General features: G+C 36.7%; 1 protein-coding gene across 3 annotated transcripts in view; it reads left to right on the top strand.

Moving 5' to 3' along the window:
• The window catches only part of Gapvd1 (GTPase activating protein and VPS9 domains 1), a 475,307-nt gene that overhangs the window by 433,585 nt on the left and 22,999 nt on the right, over nucleotides 1-18,723 (top strand). For all 3 annotated transcript variants that reach the window (XM_090406248.1, XM_090406249.1, XM_090406247.1), the window contains one exon: nucleotides 2,726-2,798. In XM_090406248.1, coding sequence (XP_090262374.1) covers nucleotides 2,726-2,798 — 73 coding nt within the window. The remainder of the gene's footprint in view (nucleotides 1-2,725; nucleotides 2,799-18,723) is intronic.

The raw sequence follows: 18,723 nt of genomic DNA, 5'->3' as shown, positions 1-18,723 counted from the left end.
AAGTGGGAAACATAGAAAATCAGCAAACAAACTACTCATGAACCAGAATTAGCCTTTGTTTTATTCATTGCACCTCCCTTTATTATCAACAGCCTCCAGCAGCACTTCACCACTGTTGAAGAAGCACTCTCCTGCAAAATTAGAACACTGGAACCCAAGCTCAAACTACGAGATGATCAGTTTGTTCATCACTTGTTTCAAAAACACAAATGCACCATTCCCTGATAACATCAAGAAACTTTGTGAGCTTACCACACAAATCTATTGAGGCTGAAAATAAAAAGTTCAGTGCTGTTTTTCTCAATTTTTACGAGAAAAACTGATCAATCAGTAAAGGATGTTATTTTATTTATTAATTTTGTATGATGATACAACAGTCGTGAGCCCCTTTTAAGGGAAGGTACGGCACCATCTCAATTCTCCCATATTTTTATCCAAGCTCAGGACCAGCATAGCTGACAAATTAGACCTATGGCTGGAGGAGCCATCTTAAGTATTCCTGACTGTAATCCGCGTGTGTTCACAAGGCTGGTTTTCCTATTCTAGGGGACGATAAACCCAAGTTTCCGAGTGAAAAAAAAACCTACCTTTGTATGAGACCAGCTAATCATTTCTCGTCAAAAGAGACCAGATAAAGGTTCCTCATATCACGGATGGGAATCAAACCCAGGTCTTTCCAACCAAAGGGCTTCATGTATAGCAACTGAGCTATGAAGGCTCTAAGGATGATATCATTAAGTTAGCAAGAGAATACAACTTCAATCTCAGATATATATCTCATCAGATACCACCATTTGGACTCGCAAATAAAAGAAAGTACGGAAAAAAACTCCTTGTGAAAGTGACCTGTGACATCACAACCCATCAAAATTAATAGCAGCAGTAAACAACAACTTCACAGGCATTTGTCCTCAGTTGTGCATATGAGTCAGCCTGACATTACCTTTGCTGAGAGAACAAGAACATCAACTACAAAAACAACTAAAATAAAAATGCCAAATTGGCAATGATAATTGGATCATTGATTACAAAAAAGGAAAGTTTGCAGAAACAAGATGATTTTATCTCCAAGGAAACCATTATTCAGGCCCTGCATGGGAAATGTGCACAACCCATTCAGTCAACAATTCGGTCAGGAAGTGCCTTGTATAAAAATAATGAGGATGTAGGCCATCGTTGTTTATTACTTTTGATATGGTATTTGAGTTGTAACCATTATAGATGAAGGTAACCTTGATAAAAGATTTTTTTCCTCCTTCAAGAATAGAATCAGTGGAGCATTAAGTATGTGCATGATGCACTGATATAGTGTTTCGATGATGCTAGACTTCTGAGACAGATATGAAAAGAGACATCTGTGTATCTCCCTGCACTATTCTTCCTTGTGTATACTGCTGACATTTTGGCTGTCTTTGGATGAGAATGGTTAGAAGAGCACCAAAAGTACATCCATTTCCATGAGTGTGATAAATCAGATCTCACCAGTCATTCATTTTTGCCAGACACAGAACTCAATGGATAAATACAAAAGTGTTGCATCAGAGTTTCTTTTTGTCTGAAAGATTATATAAAAGATAGCTATGAGGCTCTTATACATCAACCAAATTAAATCGGAATGTTGTCTAATATCTTTTATGTTATTTTGCATAATGTCGCAGTAGTACAAAGTAATCTCCCCCCCCCAATGCATATTTTAATGTTCTGTGATTGTTCGTTGTTGTTCTATTTAATTTTTACTTTAACTGTCTCGAAGCACTGCAGATGGACTGAAAATTTTGCAGTCATTAAATGTTATTCTCAACATAAGTAAAAAAATCTTAATTAGAGATCTGGTTGGCTGAGTGGTCAGCGTATCCAAACAAAAGGCTGCAGGTTCGAATCCCAACGTGGGCATGGATGTTTGTGATTGTCTGTGAAAACGCTAGTGGTGATGATGGACAGTAGATAGCAGTGGTGTAGATGATGATGGTAGTTGCGGTTCATTGTAGTTGGTGGATTTGAGTGGTGGAGACAGAGTTGTAGAGTAGGTGCCCTCCCTCGATGAGTCATTGGGCTCCCTGGAGATGTTGTGTAATAATAATAATAATTATTATTGTTATTTTCATTTCATGAAGTATAATATTTCAACTTAAAAAAAAGTTAAATCTAAATCTGTCACATGGTTTCCTATATGTTGGTGTCAAATCAAAATACTAAATTTATTTTATTGAGTTAGGAAAAGAGCAAATAGAAAAGTTAAGCATGCTAAATGAGCTTAGAATTTGTTTAAGAATGGGAACACAAGTGGGCATATTACAAGCTAATTAAGATGGATGACTTTCATAAAAAAATTAATATCCAATCATTTTTGTTACATAAATTAGCCATGGTAATTAATTTTGTAAAGATAAACATTTTTATAAATGCATTTTTTTCACCCTTTCTGCACTAATTTGTAGTCTGAGGATTGAAGAAAAAGAAATACCATGGAATAAAAGTATTTAGTAATTTGCTGTTTGTTTTTTAATTTATTAATGAATGAAGATTAAACTTCGATATCACTTTATTTGTGAGTTTATTAATGAAGTAAGGACTAATTCCACTTTTCTAATAGATTGCTTACTTTACAGTTGTTATGAATGCATGCTAGAAGTTTTTGTGTAAGGTTCTTTTGTGAAATTTTTGACTTAATTTGCAAGTTATATTAAGATTTATTAGATATGAACTTAAAATTTTAATTTATTAGAGTCCTGCATCAACACATGCAAAAATTATCACGTGTTATTACTCCTACTCATAAGGATCTTCGGATACCAAAGGCAAGTTTTTTTGGGAAATTTTTATAATGATAAATTGAAATTATATGATATTCTTTATTTTTTAAGTGCACAAAAGAAACCATTTAACTTGGTAATTCTGAATGGCACCCCTCACAGTTTTTCATCCTACCCCTCCATCATTTCATGGGGAAGAAATTGTGCTGCTCACAAAGCCACTGTGAAGGTGAATAAACGTCTTAAAGCATGGAATTCATGACCGGGAGTGCTTTTTTTTTGATAAAGCCAGTGTAGTAAATGTGAGCTCATCCTCCATTGCAAAACGCTTATGTATGACTCAGAAACCCTCAAAGCAATAGCAAGTGTCACTTGCTCAGGGTGAACCTGCTAGACAGAATGCAACTCCAGACATGTCTTGCATGATTTTGGTTATTTACAATTATGTGATATAACAAGTGTGCCTGTCTACTTTGCATGTTTATAGCATTCATGCTACATCCATGCCTATCTTAGGAATGCAAGGCTTCCAGACCCATATACCTTTAAAATTTATGTTATGTGGAATTGTACATACATACACATGTGCGAATAGAAGTGTAGAAAGTGTAATTTACTTTCTATGCTTCTGGTCAACTGTAGAAAGTAAATTATACTTGACAAGCCCATATCTGAAAGGATGTGTACTGTGTCCTGGTATACACACCAAATAGGAATTGTGCTGTGCATTAATAATTATGGATAGTATAATAAAGATCGTAATTAAGCTATATTCAGATTTACATATAATGCATGGAAATTGTTGTTATGAGTACATTCAGATTTATGTTTCTCATGTAGGTGGTGGGTTTTCATCAGCCCGTAAATCACCACCACATTGCTTAGTGGACATCTCAAATGCTTGTTGCCATGTTTGATCTCCAGAATAGTGCCTTTAGTTCCTCTTCTGTCCTCTCTTTTTATATCCAATGTAGGTGACCTGATGTTTTTAGGCTATATCAGACATATTATAGGAGCCAGAACCTCTCCTTTTCAGTAGTCCAGCACTTCAGTTTCTTATATTTGATGTAAAAAATGCTCCCTACATTGATAGATTGAGAGCTTGTGGATTGCAGAGATTGGTTGATAGGCAGAGAAGAGGGGATATGATAGAAACATTTAAATTACTGAAAGGTTTTTATAGGATTGATGCAGGGGAAATGTTTCAGCTGTGTGATAGTGATGGAAGAACAAGAGGTCATCCCTGGAAATTAAAGAAGAGTGTGGTTAACAAGGGTGTCAGAACAAGTTTTTTGCCTGGAGGGTGGTGAATGAGTGGAATTCATTGCCTGACTTAGTTGTTGAGCTCTTCGTCTGTAAATGAATTCAAGAAGAGATATGACAGATATTGTTTTGCTAGTTTGGGTCTCCCGCGATGAGTCTACTGACTCCATGGAGATACCTGTAATAATAATAATAATAATATTAACGTAGTACGTGGAACTGAAGCTGGTTTACTGTCTAGTTAGTAGCCAAAAGATGGTAACACATCTGGCAGCTTCTCTTTCAGCTCATGCCTAGTGATTTGTTTGTTTGTTTGGAATTATGGCTTATAAAGCATTTCAGGCTATGGGGCCAGTGTATTATATCTGTTAATCATGTGTATTTTTCTGGTCAGAGTTCTTCGCTACCAACCATGACAGATAATAAATAACTACAAGTAACACTATGGATTTTGGAAGGAGGCATGTACTTCACAAGCATTTATGGTCTAAATCCATTCCACTCACTCACTCACCACTCTCCATGCAAAAAATCCAGTCAGCCTACCAACCACACGCACACACAATCTCCATGGATGGCCCCAGTTCTCTATTTGTCATATATAGAGAAAATTATATGACATATCCTTTCATATCTTAAAAGTTTCTATCATATCCCCTTTTTTCCACCTATCAACTAAACTTTGTAACCCACAAACCTTCAACCTATCTTCATAGGGGGGGGGGGGGGGAAGGTATTCCACAGGCACCATCTTGGTCACTTGTCTCTGAATCCTTTCGACCACCTCTTGGTCCCCAAGAAACCCAGGTGACCAAATCTGTGCACTGTCAATATGCAGCCAAATCATAGCCTTATAAAGAGGGATAATAACTTCCTTATCTTTGCTTGTTATTGTGTTTTTCAACATCCAAGTAATTTGTTGAGCTATTTTACTAACTTTTGTAATATGCCTTCTAAACTTCAACTCTTTGTCCACCATTATCCCAAGTCCCTAGCCTCATAAATTTCCTGCCAATACCATCAATATGATACACCATATGCAACCTTTTCAATCCAAAGTGCATTACCTTACATTTTGCAACAATGCCAATTTATTTAAATCATCTGCAGGATATCTACATTGCCTTTATCAGCTGTTGCTCTCTCCAGTTTTTCATCATCAGCAAACAACTGAAATATCTGCTCTTAAATATTTCCCTATGTCATTGATATACAAATTAAAGAGTAGTGGCCCTAGAACTGAACCCTGAGGTACTCCACTAGTCACCATCATTCTCCTAGAGTCCACTCCACCATACATTCTAATGGATATTAGTAATGTATGGTGGAGTGGAGTCTAGACAGGCAGGGAAGAAAGAGGAGTATCTCAAAACTGTGGCACCTTAGATGGGTACAACTCATCTACTATGGATTTGCAAGGTGCAAATAGTGGCCACAGTTTTGAGGTACTCCTCTTCTCTTTCTTCCCTGCCTGTCTTCATGAAAAATATCATATCCATTCATCTCAATTCCTGTTAGGATGTCATCCTAATCTAATCATCTCTCGCTTATACCAACAATTTTGGGGTGAATAAATTCAATCAATGCAATAAGTTCATTTCCCTTATTTCAAATAACTTCTGGCATTAGTTAACAAACATTTCAAAACATTAGTAAACAATCATTTCTCGTTTTACAAGTCCTACGAACATCACTTCTCCAATGACACTCTTCAGTACTTTTCCCAGTCCCTTAATCTATATTACCATCAATTCTATAACCTTCCTCACACCCAAATTCTCCCCCCCCCATCCCAGATCATTTTGATCCTTTTTTTGCCTGCTCACACACATTCACCTCTGAATCCAGTACACGTTTCATAAAGTGTCTCCCCATCCACCCTGACTCCCCCTCCCCATTTCCCTGTTTGTGTTGGGCTTTCATCTTCTCATTTACTTCACTCATGATATTCACCGCTTCATTTGCAAGCCTCCCTATCCTGCTTTCTTGTGTTTTCATATTACCTTGCACCACCTCAGATCTGTTCATAACAGTCATTACCTCTCCTTCCAGCAACAATCTCTCCAGCTGACTCATGCCAAAACCATTTAAATGTAACCTATCTTCTTTATACAGTTCCACCAATTCCTCAAATTCATCCCAAACATTCACAAAATGCACAAAATCCTTTCACCTCACATAGCTGCCCTGCCATAGCATTCATAATCTTTGCTTTGCTTCAGTCTATCACTATCATACCTTGGCAACACACTGTGAACTACCTTTCCTACCACACTTATCTTCTACTGTCCTTAATAACCTCCTAATATCCAGACATTTTTCTTCCTATCCAAATCATTCATTCCTACTACAACCGCCAACTCTTTTGCTCTCTTATTCCTCGTGTTCATCACTTCAATAACTCTGCTCATTCTACTTCATGTATGTCCATAATTTTTTTTCATTTTGCATGCACTTCATCTCTTGCCTCATCTTCATCAATTCTGCTTTCACTTCTGGATCCAGTATATGGTAACGTGAAGATTCATGTCTCATATTTTCATTCAATTTCATGTGATGCTTTTGGTTGTGAAGCAGACCTCACACTGATGTTGACAAGGATCTCCAAGGATAATGAATTGACTCGTGTATCTTCACCCGAGAGACATTCTAACATTGTAGTTGAAGCTGCTAATCATGTATCATAAGTAAATAATCATAAGTAGTTTAATTATCCCCAACATTTACTTCCAAGGACAACGTCATCTCTACTGAGCCCTGTCAGTTGCTAGACATTTTAAAATATCAACAAATTCCATATATCCTGTTTATATCTATTAGTGCATTTGCCTACTGACTTTTTTTTTTAAATGATAGCTATATAAGTTTTATGTTAAATAATATAGCTGATGTTTGTTTGAGTTATATTATTTAACTCTTGCAAGCATATAAAATTTAAATTTGCAGGACATTATACAGTAAACAGAAATATTATGAAAGAGATCTAATATATTAACAATAATGTGAATTGTTTTTAACACGTTCACTGCCAACTACGAGTATACTCGTAGTTTGTATATGAGCTTCACAAGCCAACTACAAGTATACTCATATGTCAATTTACTGACCTCCTATGCCAAACACGAGTTAACCCTTAGTATAATTACCTTAATTTGGACCCTTGGATTCTGAATAAAGCCGAGAGCACGTCTGGGGGCTTGATAGAAGGGAAATAATTTCAACTAAAATATAGTATATTATGTATATGCCTCAGAAGCCAACTACGAATATACTCGTATGTCAATTACCAACCTCCTATGCGAAGCACAAGCTAATCCGTAGTATAACACATAATTTGTAAATCAATTTAAAACTGATAAAAATCAATAAAAATAATAAAATGAAATCAATAAAATAAAAGCCAATTTATTCAAATTACGAATGATACACTTTAAAAATTTTCCACGCACAATGGTGGTTTTTCCTGGCAAACAGGACAATAATAACGTGTTTCGCGTCGTTGTTTGTTTTGTGTACATATTCGGCATGGCTTTGTCGCCGAATATTTTTTTCTGTAGGTGGTAAAATTTCCAAATAATAAAGATCCCGAATCTTGCTGATAATCTGTGATGCTGTAAGATTATCCATTCCAACAAAAACTGAGATAAATTGATCTCTAAATTTTAATGCAGTCATTGTGTTTCCAGTAATTATATTATAAAATTTATGTGCATTTTGAATGTATATATCAAGAGTGTGTATTGCCAATTTCTTTGGCCATCTAATTGTCTTTCGTAAGGGAAATAGTAAGAAAGCATTTGATCAGAAAGATCGATGCCTGACATACCCAAATTATAGTCTCTAACGATATTTGGTTTTAATTGAATTTTACCATTCTGATTTTTTGTTTCAACCATTTAAAATTTGTGCATATTTGAAATGGAAAGTACTTACCCCTGATCCATCCATTTGCGATGATGAATTCATTAAATTCATCATATTAGCGTAAACTTCTAATTCTTTCTAATAAGAAGTTTACGCTCATATTAGCATAAACTTCTAATTCTTTATCAGTAAGTTTTCTTTTACTGGGCATGGCGAATCTGAAGATTTTTAGAGACTAGACGCAATAAACACATTCGTCAGTACATGTAATATATGGGTGTGTGTGTGGGGGGGGTGATACGAGATTGCTCGTAGTTGACGTATGAAACAAAATTCTGTCTGATAAGCCGGCTACGAGATTACTCGTTGTGACCTTGAAGATGCGAAAGCTCTTGGCATGCGAGAACAAACTATGCCCGAGGAGCGTGGCAGCGAACGTGTTAATGTTAATTTGGCACATAGGTTGTAAACCAGTAGCCCCTTAGTACCCAGGATAAGCCATTTTGATAGTGGAATATCTAAAGGTATTACAGAAGGCTGAAAGAGAGAATAAATGTATTGTCATTACATTTAAACAGCTGCAGATATTTAATTTTCATGAATTACAGATAAAAAAGGGTGATTTCAAAGCATTCGGGGAAAGTTTTAGGTAAGGTAATTTGGAACCCCTTTCTACTTCTCTCTTTCATCATCTATGTTGATGTTGATGAGGCCGAATGACTTTCCACTTCTGTCTGTCCCAGGAGAGTCCGATGGTTTGGCCATATGACCAGAATGGGAACAGAAAGACTACCAACTAAAGCCTGGAAGGTAAAAGATCCAAAGGATGGCCCAGAACCCCTTTAGAGACTAAATATTCTACTTTTTCAACCATCGATGGGTTTTCACTAACCAAAGTGGCATTAATGAAGAGAAACAGAAATATTCTTGCTTGAAATGGAATGATTTATGACTACATTTGTCTTGACATATTTAGAGGAACATTAAGGAATTATTGATGCCAATTCTCACGAACATTAATCACATTAATATCAATATAAAATACATGGAACATAAACTGAATATCATTGTGAATATCAGTAGAGTGAACTGTGGGAAACTGGTTTTTAATCACACAAATTGCTCTCTTCCAGAGTCAATTTTTGCAAGGATTCTCACATTTAGATGGGCTTTCCTAGAATACCAACACAAGAAATGTGAGAAATTGGAGACTATTTAAAATTAAAAATTAGACTTATGTATACCTATACTTAGTAGTCAATGTACATATACATTGACTGCTAAGTATAATAGTCACAAGAATGAAGAAACAGCAAAATAGCAATTTTAGGATCATTGCTATGATTATACTAGTCTCACCATAGCACTCATTCACATCTGGGCAATTTTTTTAGCCAATGACTTTCCCCTGTACCAAATCAATGAAACTTTCTCTCCATCTCCCAAACCCATCTATTCCCAAAATCTAGAACACAGAAAATCCAATGCCATTCTCTACATCTGTAGCACTTCGGGTGTAGGCATTGGATGATCTTGCTAATTCTAAAAAGTTATGATTTACAGACCTCTTTCAAGCCATATCAAAAATTAGCTACCCTTGTCTGAAAACAAAAAAAAATCCACTAAAAGATCCTCTCTATCATCCTGACCCTTCCAGGGTCTCCATGACTTTAGCAAACTTTCATATTGTGGACAAACAGGAAGAACCATCAGTATCCATCTGAAGGAACACAGAAGTTATGTCCATTACCTGCACTACAGCCATTCTGAAGCACATATCACAGATATGAATCACTGGATCCAGTGGAACAACACATCTGTTTTATACAGGAACAGATATAAATATTGAGCACTGCTACAGAGTTATAGCATTCACAGAATCTAAACAAAATTGGCTCCCTCACTGTACCCAAAATGTGGAGACTGTTATCTCTTAGCAAGATTTCATCATTGCATCTCTATAGGACACCAGTTAGGACTGTAGGATCCTGCTTTTCAGACTCAGTCTGTGTATGCTTTTCTGCTTGTGCACAAGCTTAGTTATATTTTTTGTGCCCATGATTATACGTCGGTGACCAAGGCAAAATATTGGCTTCATAATTTATTAGCTAAATAAATTTAGTAATTCTCTCCACTAAAGATCAACATAAGTGATATGCCCAAACATCTATACCAGATTAACATGGTTTTAGTCCATTATATACAAGATCTTTTTTGTCTCACATTTGCACTTAAGTTGGAAACTGATGCTGTTGCCCTTCTCAGCCAGCAATTGATTCCTTTCATTTCAATGTTAGTGGGAGAGGTTAGGGATGTTGTTCTCAATGTAATGGTGATGCTCGTGGAGAAGACTGGTTCTAATCTTTTGTTTGAAGGCTGCAAGTAAGTGGTTGCTGCTTCTCTCAGTGAAGATGTCATTCTCACTGCCCTTGTTCATCAAAGATCATCATCAAATTCCTGACATGTCCCTGAAGAGGTGTACAGGATATGATAGTACTACATGAAAAACTTACATCATTACTAACTTCCCATCTACAGTTTTCCTCCAAATCAATCTGTTACCTGTCAAGACTCCAACATTATCAGATCTTATATTTCTATCTTCTAAGACACTTTTTACTGTATCAATCCATCTATGTCTTGGTCTTCCTCTGGGTCTTTTTCCTACCAACCTGGCAGAGAACACTTATTTTGCAAACCTTTCCTCTCCCATTCTGTTTTAGTTACCATACTACCTGAGATTAGCTATGCTAACACATTTTGGGATGTCAAACCCTTTCCTAATATCCTTGTTTTTAATGTTATATTGCCATTGATGCCATCTGTTCACGCCCCTCATCTTTCTCAGGACTCATATGTGGTCTCTAGTCTTTGGTCAAGTGTTTTATTTCTAACCCAGCTCTCAGATCCATAAGTTAAAATTGGTTTGAACATTGTCTTGTATACAGCTAATTTAGTGTTTTGACTAATTTCTCTCTTATTCCATATAAATTTATTCAGTTGACTTCTTACCATACCAGTTTTATTGATTCTGTTGTCTATTTCTATATTTAATCTACCATCTTCACTAAAAATCATGCCTAAGTAGCTGAAATGTTTTACTTGTTCTATAGGTTCTTCATTCACAATGCAGTTGATATTCAATGCTTCTGTCTATTTTCATTGTCTTCATCTTGCTATTGCTGATTTTCGTACCAAATTTATTACAACAGTTATTCAATTTAGTCAAGGGACTCTTGCAGGCATGTACTGGATTTATTTAGAAGTATAACATCATCTGCATAAAGTAAAGAGCTGAGATTAACATCTGCAACTTTTATATCAGGTTTAATACCAATTTCCTTCACAATGTGATCCATATAGATAATGAATAACAGAGGGGATAATGTACATACTTGTCTACACTAGATTGAACATTAAACCATATTCCTGTACTTCCTTCAATTCTAACTGCTGACTTACAACTTAAATAAAGACTAAGTATTGCTTGATATAATGCCCCATTGACACCATACAACTGTAGTGTTTTGAATAGCTTTTATTTTGGCACCTGGTCAAAACTTAAATACAGATCTTTGTTATATTCCCATGTTTCTCAACTATTTGTCGTAAAGTGAAAATCTGATCATGACAGCCTCTATTTGGTCTGAATCCAGTTTGTTCTTCATCAGGCTTTTCTTCCACAATTTTTCTCAACTGTTTCTCAAGTATACTTGCATAAATCTACCGGGAACAATCAGTAGGGAAATACCTCTGTCATTCTCAGAGTCAGTTTTATTTCCCTTTTTATACTTAAGTACTATGAGAGCTTTAATCCAGTCCAGGCCTCCTGAACTATGCAGTGCAGCCAATGTAAGACTTCTGTAATCTCCATACTTGAGCATTTCTGAATGAATATCATCTACTCCCACTGCCTTTCAACATTTCAGGCTTTTTATGGCTTTTTCTACTTCAAGTATGGATATTATTCCTGATTGCATGCCTGTTGAGTGTTTTTTTACCACTGTGCTGTCACTGCTTGTTTCATTTAGCAATTTTTCGAAGTAATTACTCCATACATGAAGGATATCTTTTTATCTAGTTTTCATGTTACTTTTTTCATCTCTAATTCTTTTTTACAGCACTCTTTGCTCCATTTCTGAGAAACCTCCAGAATATTTTGCCACCTTCTTGATATTTATTTTCTATGCTCTTACCAAATTATTCCCATGACTTTGTTTAGCTAGTTTTACACAATGTTTAGCTTTCTTACATTTGTCTCTGTATTCTCTAAGAGCACAAGCTGACTTATTTGCCAGGAACCTTTGATAAGCTTTCTTCTTTTCCTTCACTGCCTCTTTAACTTTTTGTATCCACCATGGAGTTCTGATTTTTCTATCCTTGCAGACAACTTCATCACATGCCTCTCTAGGTGAATCAATTAATGTTTTCTTTAGGGCTTGCCACTGAATCTCCAAGGTTTGGATCCTGTTCTCAAACTCTTTCATTTTTTCTTGAATAATGTTTGTGTATTTAATCTACAGTTCACATCTGAGAGCTGCTTAACTTTTATTTGCTTTAAAACTTTCTTATATGTTCTTTTCAAGGGAATAAAAGTTAAGCAGTTCTCAGATATGAACTGTAGACTGGTACAGGACACTAGAGTGTACAGAGGATTTGTACACTTTATTGTCCTGCACCAGTGAAAAAACATCACTCTCAACAATAACATTGTCATTGAGACTTATCTTATTCCTTGCCTCTTCTCTCCATGTGAATTTGTGCACATTTTTATGTTGGAACATTGTGTTAGTAATAACCAGTCCATATTCTGAGCATAAATCCAACAGGTATTTTGCCATTATTTTAGCTTTGCTCTTTTCTCCAAATTTTCTCAAAATATTTTTGTATGTCTGACAATCATTTCCTATAGACATGCTTATACATTGATTATGCATTACTAAATCACTTAAGGAATTGACAACGCAGATACGAATATAAATTAAATTACACTTTAATAAATATTTCCGATATTTCGGCAATGTCACGTTGCCATCTTCAAAAGGAACTTACAAAAAAGGTACGTCCACGTAGGCACTATGACACAGTAACCGAGAATGAAGTGATGAAACTATTGTTCTCCTAAAAGTCCTGATGGTGCCCTCTAGCAGGCTAAGTGCGTGTTCTTGGCCGTTGGGCTGAAGGTCTACTGATGTAAGCCTCCCAAATTTGGGGCAGTCTCATATAACCAAATTTGTTGAGATTTAGAGAGATTCTTAGGTTTGAGGCTGATTCCATAAATAGTCTTTCGAATTTGTATTTGCTACGGTGTGTTACTGTAGCTTTCTTCCACCGTATTCTGTGGCGTGTATCAAGAGCATGGTCTGCAAGACCAGAATGGCTATACTTGTGAAAACAGATGTAGTCCTTGTGTTCAGAAATTCTGATATTCGCTGTCCTGTCTGTTTGGCCAAAGTCAGATAGTTTACACAGCTGGAAGGGACCTGGTATACACCAGGTAGGTCCAGGGGAAGTGGTTGTTCTTTAGTGGAGCAGATAAGGGATGCCAATTTTCTGTATGGTCTGTAACAGGAGGTCAAGTCATGTTTTTTTAAGATTTTGGTAATTTTTTCTGAGGTGCCTCAGTTTTGGTCATTTTTTCTTAGGTGCCTCGTACGTAGGGAATGGTGATGGATTTAGAGTAATCCTTGTTGTGGAGTGGGGGAGGGGGTTGTGGTTTGTAGGTTTCATTATTTTTTTTTGGGGGGGGGGGGTAGCCATTGGCTGAGAAAGTGTTGAGGATGTGATTTAGTTCAGTGTTTTGGGCCATGTCGTTAGAACAGATTAGTTTAAACCTGTTGTATAGTGTTTTCATCACTCCATATTGCTGTGAGGCGGGGGGATTGTTGGTGAATGTACCTGCCTTGGGTGGGTTTTCTATAAACTGAGAAAACCAATGTTCCATCAGGCTGGCAGGTGACTAGTGTGTCTAGGAAAGGGAGGCTGTTGTTTTCCTCTTTTTACAGGGTGAACTTGATTCTGGGGTGTTGGTTGTTTAAGTGTGTTAAGAAGGAGAGGAGTGTGTCAGAGCCATGTGGCCAAATAGCGAACACATCATCAATGTAGTGAAGCCATATGGTTGGTTTTTGTGGGGCAGAGGCTAAGGCTTTTTCTTCAAAGGTCTCCATAAAGAAATTTGCCAAGGGTGGGGAGAGTGGTGAACCCATGGCTGTCCCCTCAATCCAAAACTTTCTACCAACATCGTTATCAACCTTTCTTCAGTCACCCTGAAGCTCTCAACGTGCTGTCACGTGGCCACAACTTCGCCATTGCTCCCAGAAAAATACCTAGTGAGGATATTATGATCCAGATCGAACGCGGAGTCCGCCACCTTCCAAATCAAATCGTCAACAGTGTAAGACTGAATGTAGCTTGTGTCCTCTCCAAAGCAAGACCACCAAAAACCAACATATCCAACAAGGAATATAAAGCTCTGCAGGAAATAAGGAATAATGAAGAAATAGTTATCACCAAAGTGGATAAGGGAAATGCAACTGTAGTACTTAACCAAAAGGACTACACAGGTAAGCTTAATGCTCTTCTATTAGATCGGGCTACTTACCTCCCTATCGAATACAATCCCACCAACTCACAAATCAGAAAACTTCACAGGCTCCTTAAGAAAGTCACTTCTTGGCCTGTAGAAGTTACCAACAGATTAAAGCCGTTTAACTCTATACCCCCCCCTCCCGTATTTATGGACTCCCAAAAATACATAAAGAAAATATGCCATTACATCCCATAGCGGATGGCATTGATTCCCTCACATATAAATTAGCTAAACATTTCGCCAAAGCGCTCAAATCTGGCAGCACACCATCCCACATAAAATACTCAGCCCACTTCAAAGCCAACATAGAAAACCTTACACTGCAACATACTGACATAATGGTCAGCTTTGACATCTCCTCCTTATTCACAAATGTCCCACTCAAGGAAACTTTAGAGCTAATCCAAGCTAAATTTTCTCCCTATATCTCAGCCCTATTTCAGTTCACAATGAACTCAGGCTATTTCGTTTGGCAGGGAAAATTCTACAAACAAATAGAGAGGACAGCCATGGGTTCACCACTCTCCCCACCCTTGGCCAATTTCTTTATGGAGACCATTGAAAAAAAAGCCTTAGCCTCTGCCCCCAACCATATGGCTTTGCTATGTTGATGATATGTTTGCTATTTGGCCACATGGCTCTGATACACTCCTCTCCTTCTTAACACACTTAAACAACCAACAACCCAGAATCAAGTTCATCCTGGAAAAAGAGGAAAACAACAGCCTCCCTTTCCTAAACAAACTAGTCACCTGCCAGCCTGATGGAACCTTGGTTTTCTCAGTTTATAGAAAACCCACCCATACAGGCAGGTACATTCACCAGCAATTCCCCCCTCCCACAACAATATGGAGTTGTGAAAACACTATACAACAGGGCTAAACTAATCTATTCTAATGACATGGCCCTAAACACTGAACTAAATCACATCCTCAACACTTTCTCAGCCAATGGCTACCCCCCCCCCCAAAAAAATCCAAAAAATATTGAAACCTACAACCCCCCCCCCCACACACACACACAACAAGGATTACTCTAAATCCATCACCATTCCCTACATCTGAGGCACCTCGGAAAAAATTATCAAAATCTTAAAAAAACATGACTTGACCTCCTGTTACAGACCATACAGAAAATTGGCGTTCCTTATCCACTCCACTAAAGACCAACCACTTCCCCTAGACCTACCTGGTGTTTACAGCTGCAAGGTCCCTTGCAGCTGTAAACTGTCTTACTTTGACCAAACAGACAGGACAGCGAATATCAGAATTTCTGAACACAAGGACTACATCCGTTTTTATAAGTACAGCCATTCTGGTCTTGCAGACCATGCTCTTGATACATGCCACAGAATATGGTGGAAGAAAGCTACAGTAACACACCGTAGCAAATACAAATTCGAAAGACTATTTATGGAATCATCCTCAGCCCTAAGAAACTCTCCAAACCTCAACAAATGTGGTTGTATGAGACTGCCTCAAATTTGGGAGGCTTACATCAGTAGACCAGCCCAATCGCCAAGAACATGTACTTTGCCTGCTAGAGGGCACCATCAGGACTTTTAGGAGAACAATAGCCTCATCACTTCATTCTCAGTTACTGTGTCGTAGTGCCTACGTGCACGTGCCTTTTTTGTAAGTTCCTTTTGAAGATGGCAACGTGATGTTGCCGAAATATCAGAAATATTTATTAAAGTGTAATTTAATTTATATTCGTATCTGCGTTGTCAATTCCTTAAGTGATTTAGTAATCATTTCCTACTCTGCTATTTAGATTCCCAACAAGGACTAACTTTTCCTTTTTGATTGTGTCGGTTGCTTTCTCTGAAACTTCAAAAAATTCCTCCACTTTTACCTTAGTAGAATCTTCTGTGGGACCATAGGCAAAAATAAGTCTCATTGTCCAGTTCCCCATTCTGATATTTGCCCACATCACTCTACTTGATATTGGCTGCTATTCAAGAAGCTTAGCTTCATATTTAGTGTTGAATACTATAGCTACTCCTTTTTCTTGATTGTCATTGGCTGAGTATGACATTTTGTATTTATTGCTCAGAAAGATTTCACCAGTTTTTGTCTTTTTTTGTTTCAGTCACCCCTATTATGTCAATCTGGTACTTATCCAGTTCCTCAGCTAGCTCCATTTCTTTGCCATTCAGGCTTCTTGTGTTGTTAGTACCGATCTTGAACTTTGTCAATGTTCAGTTGAGGTGTGTTTCAGAATTTGTTCAGTAGCTGACATTTTGCTGTTTTCCCTAGTTCCCTGGCAAAAACAATGGGGACCTTGTTTTTGCCAGGGAACCAGGCAACACCCCAGCTGGCATGACATTCTGTCATGTTGTACCATCATTTTATATTATGGTTTTAGCCAATAAGAATACAATTTGGGCAGCTAAATCCTGAATTGCCAGCCTATCCTTATTCTCTCCAGTATCCAGGTAGATACCAAACAGTGTGTGCCACGAGAAGGTGAGGATTGGACATTAGGTCAGAAGCCCTGGTCAGTTCTCCGCATTCCTTTTAAAGCTATGTGGAGGTCTCCTCTCAGTTATACACCCAAAGATTAAAGTTATATATATCACTTTCACAGTGATAAAGAAATAGTTGCACACTGTGTGGTTTCTTGTCTGTGTATGGATAAAATTGGGGCTATTCTGCCAAATGCAGCTGGCTGCAGGTTAGAACTGCAGTTTCCTGAGTTGAACAAATCAGTTTGCTGTTAATGGGGCACTCCAGATAGATGTGATGAACTGTAGAAGAGGGAATTCTCTGATGAATTCAACTTAAAATTGTGTAGTATGGTAAAGGTTGGAAGAGATTCTCACATTTAAATTTGGTTTCTAGAATCTCTAACACTACTGTGTGAAATGGGAGATAAATCTTTTCTAGAAGTTTGTATATTAGAAGAAAGAGACACTTTTTGTTTTTGTTTTTGAAGTTAACACAGTTATCACATCCCAGTTGAAGAATGCTTTTGAGGGGATTGGTTATTTAGTACTGTGGAGGGGGATGTGCATTCAGTTGAAGGTTTGTATAATTGGCAGACAAATAAGCATCCCTCTTCAAATTATAGGTGATATTATTAAAAATACAATGATACTTTGCTGTCCAAGAATTGACTTCTGTAGCTGTTCAAAAGTTGACTCTTTTGGGACATTGTAAAATTATCTGATTCATTCAGCATAATTTTACAATGATTATTTACAGGATTAGTTAATATTGTTAAATTTTTCTACATTGTGTTTAAATAAGTTAAATGTTAAGAAAATTTTTTTTTTTTTTAAATTTTGCTATTTGTCTTTTTATAAGTTTGCTATGTGAATTTTTCAAAATGAAATGTTAAGATATAGTGAAACTTATGTATCAGCACACGGTTTCACCCCCCCCCCCCCCAATATATATTAAGGAACCATAAAATTATTATATGTACTTGGGTATTAAATTGAGTCACTCTTTTTTATATGAAATTTGTGAAGGCATATTTGTTGCTTTAAATGAAGATATTTTGTGTTATGCTTCAACCATGCTCAGCTATTTTTGTATTAAAACTGTTGTTTACATGACAGATCTGACTCATCATTGTTATATGATATCACTCTGGAATGCATGCTAGTATCATACATATGGTAACAGCAAGAGTGTATAGGAGGAAAGAAAAACATTTGAAACAGAGAATTTAAAGAGGAAATGTAATGTTTGGGGGTGGGGGGGGGAGTAAGCTTTTAATAAGGATTTGCTGATAAAATATAAAGATTAAGGAGAAATCCTTTTCTATTAAAAACCTTTTCAGATAATGAACTATTATCTGAGGTTATTAATAGCATGTATGGTACATGCTTGACCGAGGATAATTTATTATTTCATTTCATTTGCAAAGAAGAATAAATTCTGTATTCAATAGTAATAGTGAAAGAATTTTGATGCCTAAAAGATTTAAGGCATTATAGTATGCTGGTCATATATTTTACTAAACTGTTAATTTCCTCCAGTTAAGATTTATAGTGTATTTTTTGTTATAGCTAAATTTGTTTAAATGTATATTTAAAATAAGGGATTGAGTTCGTGGAAATTTTATAATTAGTAATTCCATTAATCCTTCAGTTACCTGACCATAGTGGTCAGAAAGCAATTTGCCTGTCAGGTAATTGAAGGATCTGATAACGCTTATAAAGTATATTAATTAAAGGTAACTTTAATGAATAACTTCTATATTTCGGCAATGTCACATTGCCATCTTCAGGAAAAGAAACTAATT

The sequence above is a fragment of the Typopeltis vanoorti genome, chromosome 16 (assembly GCF_054136105.1).
Source record: "Typopeltis vanoorti isolate ZY-2024b chromosome 16, IOZ_Tvanoo_1.0, whole genome shotgun sequence".
Taxonomy (NCBI): Eukaryota; Metazoa; Arthropoda; class Arachnida; order Uropygi; family Thelyphonidae; genus Typopeltis; species Typopeltis vanoorti.
Note: the sequence above shows the minus strand (reverse complement) of the source record. Positions and strands in the feature narration are given on the sequence as shown.